The sequence below is a fragment of the Echinops telfairi genome, unplaced genomic scaffold (assembly GCF_000313985.2).
Source record: "Echinops telfairi isolate 266 unplaced genomic scaffold, ASM31398v2 ScPeMD7_7424;HRSCAF=8462, whole genome shotgun sequence".
In the NCBI taxonomy this organism is placed as follows: Eukaryota; Metazoa; Chordata; class Mammalia; order Afrosoricida; family Tenrecidae; genus Echinops; species Echinops telfairi.
Window position 1 is genome coordinate 85,831,123 of NW_022111324.1, and position 6,232 is coordinate 85,837,354.

At 49.7% G+C, this 6,232-nt stretch overlaps 1 protein-coding gene across 1 annotated transcript in view; it reads left to right on the top strand.

Moving 5' to 3' along the window:
- Positions 1-1,063: 1,063 nt before the first annotated feature.
- RHOU (ras homolog family member U) overlaps positions 1,064-6,232 on the top strand; it is an 8,940-nt gene continuing 3,771 nt past the window's right edge. The window contains exons 1-2 of the mRNA XM_004712160.2: positions 1,064-1,707; positions 3,608-3,666. Coding sequence (XP_004712217.1) covers positions 1,437-1,707; positions 3,608-3,666 — 330 coding nt within the window. The 5' untranslated portion in view covers positions 1,064-1,436. The remainder of the gene's footprint in view (positions 1,708-3,607; positions 3,667-6,232) is intronic.

A 6,232-nucleotide genomic window follows, 5' to 3' on the forward strand; every position in this document is an offset into this window, starting at 1 on the left:
ATATGACGTGAGTTTCATAAAAAATGTATTGCACGCTTATCTTGTGGGAGGAAGGCGTCAGAGATACACAGGATCGGATTCAGAACTGCCCTGGTGAATTTCTGAGGTTGTAACTCTCCTAGAGTAGACGTAGAAAGGCGGGTCTTTCTCGCCCAGAGAATATTAATGTCCTCAAATTGCATTTAAGTAAATGAAGCCAATTGAAGCTATAAAGAAAGTTACTGCACCATAAAAGCAATAAAAGTTTATGGTATGCCAAAGAAAAAAGGCGAATCACCTTTAAAAATGTAGTTGCCATCTTGCTGCTTTTATTAGAAGAACATTTACATTGTGGGTCTATAGTTGAACTTTGAAAAAAGAAGACGACGACGAAGTTGAGCGCGTAATAAGGCCTCTGAAGGAGGACATTCCCCTGGACACCCCATTCCTCCTGGGTGGAGAGCTGAGTGATGCTGGAAGTTTCTCACCACAGCCTGCAAGCGAGACTGCCCAGAGGGTGAGGGGCGGGAGGGCGGAGGCGGTCCTGGAGGGGAGGGTCTGGGAAAAGTGATGGAACCCCGTGCCCAGTAAAAAGCGGCCAGGGAGCAGGGAAGGAGGAGGAGGAAGAGGGGAGGGAAAAAAAAAAAAAAAAGGCGTTGGCTCCGTTGTCCCCGCCCACGCTGGGGCGAGGGGAGGAGAATCGCTCAGCCAATTGGAGTCGGCGGCTCGACTCGGACTCCGCACCCGGAGGGAGCTGCCCAGTGCGGCGGCCGCGCCCACCGGGAACGGACCTCGGGGACCGAGTGGGAGCGCCTGGCCCCAGGCGAGGCCGCGCGGGAGGTGCAGGGGCGCGGCGCGCAGGCAGAGAGCGCTGTGGCCTCGGCGCTGGAAGGTCGCCGCGCCGACCGGGCCGCCTCTTTCTGCCCCCCCCACCCGCACCCACGAGCCGTGTCGCGCCCGAGCGGGTGGGAGAGGAGGGTCGGCTTCGTGCTCTGCGCCCAGCGAACGGAGCCGCTGCCCCAGCGCGCTCTCGGCGACCCTCCGCCGGATCGCCTTTGTCTCCGCGCCGGAGCTCGCCGCGTCCCGGGAGATCGCGGCGCCCCCGCCCACCCTCCGTGCGAGATTCCTGCCGCCGGGAGCCCGGCTCTCCACGCGCGTCCACCTGCGGGCGAACAGGACAGTGGCTCCGGTCCTTGCCGGCTCCCTGGCGGATGCTCTCCGCCCGCCAGCACGCCTGCTCAGAAGCAAGGGGGACACACCGGACCCGCTCCCCTTCCTCCCCGGGCCCCGCGGCGTGGACGCGAGCGGGATCTCAGGGTGCCCTGGACGCGCGGTGGCGGCCACAGTGAAGGGACCGAGCGGTGGGCCCTCGGAGACCCCGAGCTCCTCCTTTCCCCCCACTGCCGCCACCGCTCCCCCGGGACCCTTTCGCCTGCACGTTCCGAATCGGGAAGCCCATGCCGCCGCAGCAAGGGAACCCCGAGTACATCAGCAAGCCGGTGGCGGGCTGCTGTGGCTACGAGGTGCCCCCCGTGCCCCCGCGCCGGGTGCGCAGCGGCCGCACGGCCGCGCTGGCGACGCGCTGTCGAGCCGGAGGCGCCGAGAGGCGCTGCATCAAGTGCGTGCTGGTCGGAGACGGCGCCGTGGGGAAAACGAGCCTGGTGGTGAGCTATACCACCAACGGCTACCCCACCGAATACATCCCCACCGCCTTCGACAACTTCTCCGGTGAGGGGGCCGGCTGCCCGAGGGGGTCGGGGAGCGGATGGGGTGGGGGTGGGCAGGGGGAGCGGTGGTGCCTCTGGGGCTGCCAAGCACTTGGCTGTAGGGCACCCCACAGTGGGTTTTTGGTAAGAGGAAGGGCCTGGCTACAGGAACGCATTAAGATATTGGAGGGATTCCCAAGGGGTTGGCGGGCCACCATGGTAGGCGCTAGCTGGGAAATAGATCCAGTTCCGAGGTCATTGGAGTCTAGAGAAGTGGGAAAGAGCCCCGGTTGCGCAATGGGTAAGCCCCAGGTGGTTAACCGAAAAATCGGCCTGGCCACCTCACCCCTAGAAAACCTGGAAATCTGTTCCTGTAAAGATGACCGCAGAGGAACCCCCGGGGAGCAGGTCTACTCTGCCTTTATTGGGTCCCCATAAATCAGCATCGACTCCAAGGCAAACAAGATATTTTCCTCAATGCCTCCTTAAGCTACTACAAGCGCTTCCATATTGGGTGTAACGTCACATGGTTTGATAGGTACACAGCTAAAGGGAACCTTTTAGTTACGGGCTGGTTTTGCAATATTTAAGGTCTTTTTAAATCTAAGAAAAAAGTTAAAACCCACAAAAGTTAGTGTTAAACGCATTCTTGCTCCCTATTTAAAAACCAAAATAACCCCCAAAACACCTGCTCCACTGGCCTCTTTTTAGACGTCTTCTTACTGTGTGATAAGCCGTGGTTTCTTCCATCTCAAAAACTCTCTCACGGCCATGAGTCGATTCCAACGCTTAGCGACCCCATAGGACAGGACGGAATTGCCCCTGTGGTTTCACGATTGTAACTCTTTGTGGGAGTAGAAGCCATTTTTCTCCTGTGGAGCAGCTGGCGGGTTTGAACTGCTGACCTTGCGCTTAGCTGCCTAAAGCGTAACCTCAAAGGCAGACTAGATAAAGCAGTCCCAGGAGCCCTCCTGGTGCAATGATTAAGAGCTCTTGTTGCTAACCCAAAGTTGAGAGGTTCAAACCCACCAGATTCAGATTCTCCAGGGGCAGTTCTACTCTGTTCGGCAAGCTTACAATGAGGCAATATCCATTTGATAGCAATGGGTTTAAGCAAGTGAGTTTTCCCACCTAAACGATACTAAATTTCCTTTCTAATCCCCTAGCCTCCACACGGGCTAGTAAAGACGTTGATAAACAAGCTTTAGCAACAAGGTTGTCAAGTTGTCTGGAGACAAAACAATTATTTAATTCAAATGGAAACCTCCAAGGCTTCCCTAATGAAGGACCCCATGGGTCACCCCCTTCCTGCCATCAAATTCCAGCACCATGATGTTCTTTCCTTAAAAAAAAAATTTTTTTTTAATATCTCTGTGAAATGACATGGGGAGGGAAGATAAGCAGTCACCCGGTTCATAAACAGGACCATGGGGACGAGGACAGGCTGTGTTTGCACATGTTCTCAAAACAAGCTAACATTTTATGATCAACCTTGAACACAGGAACACTTCCCAAGGAAAACAGAATTTCTGTGAGAATTTCCACTGATTTAAAAGGGTCAGGCTAGTTCCCACTTAATCTCAGTGTTGTTTTTAGGTCCTTTGAAAGAAGTGTGACAGGAGAATACATCTTGGGGTAGAAGGGAAACGAAAGGCCCGTCTGGTGGTGCCATCAAAGAGGGCAGTGATTTGCTGCCTGTCTGTTTCAGTGAAGTGACTTGTGGCGCCCTGAAGGGTTTGTATACAAAAAGGTTTGCCTTGGATTGGGTTTCTTTGTTTTAGGCAAGTCTTTAATCCACGGAGGGGCCCAGGACAGGGGTCGCAGGGTTTGGAACTTAAATGGAAGAACAAATGAACTGTATTACTCTTCTGAAAGGGGTTAAAAAGCCACCTTCTGACGGTCATTTTGTCCTTGTTTCCAAGCTGTGGTGTCTGTGGATGGACGGCCTGTGCAGCTTCAGCTTTGTGACACAGCTGGCCAGGTCAGTATCACTTTACTGCTCGGTCCTGGGAAAGGAAATAGCCTTTTAAAGGTTTCCAAATAACGTTTTATGAGTTTCCAAATGATTTGTTCAATAAATGGGTCATTCAGAAGCCTCCCGCAGTAAGCTCCCCCTGGCTGGCAGCAGCTCAAAGGGGAATGGGGAGAAAGCGGCGGCCCTCAGCACTCACCCATCAACCAGGATCCGGCCAAGCTTTGTGTGGGCAGCACAGGGGGGAAAGCAGCGACAAGAACATCTTATTGAAACTTCTAATATAATTTAATTTGGGGTTTTTATTACAACCAGTCAGTAATAATACAATAGTTTATTGAAGGGCAATGAACTAAATCTTTTAGAAAATTGCTCAAGAAAGAGTGCTTATGTGGGTCAGTAATTGTTAATATTTGTCTTTGTACTTTATGATTTGACTCACTATGGGCCGGCCCAGCTCTTGTACCAAAGATACAGGTGTTGGATGTATCCCAAGCTAAAGAAATTCATAAACTAGGCCATATTTATTCTAGTCCTATAATAGTGTCACTTAGACAACACCATTAGTGAATGATGGGGAACGTATGGAAGTGGGACATGTTGTTGTGACTCCCTGTTAGGGTTCCACTGGAAAACTTCTAAGGTACTCATCATCCCGTAAAACCAATATTCAAGTCATTGAAATCACGTAGTGCCTTATTAGAGCAGAGCCCAGAGATGTGAGGTGTACCTCCTGAGTTTGCTGAAATGCATACTCTGTAGACAGGTAACTTCCCTAACCATATGTGTTTAAAAAATAAAATAAAATTGTCTTGTCCAGGTCCCCCAACCTCTTATTCAAAACAGGGAAGCCAGGTTATTTACCCAAGGCAGTAAGTTAGGAACTGAGGACAGGTTTTATTTTTGAACCTGAAGGTGACACAGATTTGGCAGCCTTAGCTGCCCGCTGAGCACCAGTTTGGCAGTGGCCAAAGCAGTTGTACCCCAGCCTCGTCCGTCCTCTCCTTACCCTAACCAGGGGAACTCCTCAGCTTTCCCTCCACCAGGAGTAGGGAAAAAAACAAAACAATCTATATACTAATGTTTAGAAAGAAAAATCAAAGAACACAGTCTCTTAGTGTGTCATCTTTCTGAATTATGACATTATGGTATTTCTAATTAAATCTAAATTGCTTTGGAAAAGGCAAGAACATTTTCTTATTATGGGTAGATTTTCTGTCACTCCCGTAAACGGTTACAGAAATGCACAGGGGGTCGCTATGAGTCAGCATTGACTTGCATTTGGTTTGGGCTATCATGTGGGTGGAGCAGCTAGCTCACTGCTGGTGGATAAGACAGAAAAACTCAGGACATGTAAAGGCTGTCGGGGCCTTTAGGGGAAGAGCAGACAGCACTGCAGTGAAAAACCCTTATTTTACTCTATATATCATCACATAAGAATATCTTTTACCATATACATAACCTGGAAAAAGACTATATTTTTTCATCTGTGTATTGTTCCCCAGAAAAATATTAGCATTTTCTTTAGCGTAGCAAAACTGGTCATGGTGTTAATCTTCTCTGTGGTTTCAAATCCAGAAACTTTATCTTTTAATAGACTTGAATTGGCATCGGCTATATTTTTTAGTATTGACCCTGCTAATGGACTATATTCTTCCTCTAGGCGCCAGCCTCATGGGGTTTATAAAGTGACTATCTACCTAAGTGGACTGCAAATACTAGGAGAACTTGAGCACAGATAATTCGTAAAGGCAGATTAAAATGCAGGTTTCAAATAGAAGTTCATAAGTGAAAGGGAAGAGGGTAACTATTGCCTGACTGGATTATAGAAATTATATCTTGTGCTTTGGGGTTTTCTCATTACAGAGGGTGTGAGTATATAAGACTCACTGGACTCAGAGTTAATGCAGAACTTAAAGTTTTCTCCCCAGTGGAACCAGATCGGAGACAGAACTTTAAGAAACATGCATTTGGCATGGAAGAATATGGTTGAAATGGAGTAATTCATTGCAGACTGCCAACAGGAGCTGAAAATTCTTCAACCTCTGACCTGTGATGTTCTTAGAAAAATTTTATGCTTGAGAGAGAGGAGGGATCAGGTTGCTGCTTGACCAGAGGGCCGTGTACTATTTAGCTGCCTGTCTCTCCCTTACCCTGCCCCACCTGCACCCAGCCACCAAACTTAATCTTGTGCAATTTCTTTGATGCAGATCTGGCAAGCACACCCAGATTGCTTGGCCCCAGAACTCGTTTCACGGAGGGGTGCATTCCAGCTGGCCGCCTTGTGCTTATGTGTATTGCATTGATTTGAGCAAATATCTAAGGTTTCTGGTCAGGCAGTGAAAGCAGGGTTTAATTTCTATTTTGCTTCCTGCGCCCTCGGACTCTCAAGAGGTTTTGTGAAGTCAGCTTTCCAAACCCAGGCTCTCTTGTGCTTGCCTCTCTTTTTATTGGCAATTCACTCCCAGATTCTAGGGCATAACCAGGATGACCGTTTTCAAGTGGTGACATTTAGCTACCTGGAGGGTTTACTTAATACTGATGTGTGTGTGTGTGTGTGTGTGTGTGTGTGTGT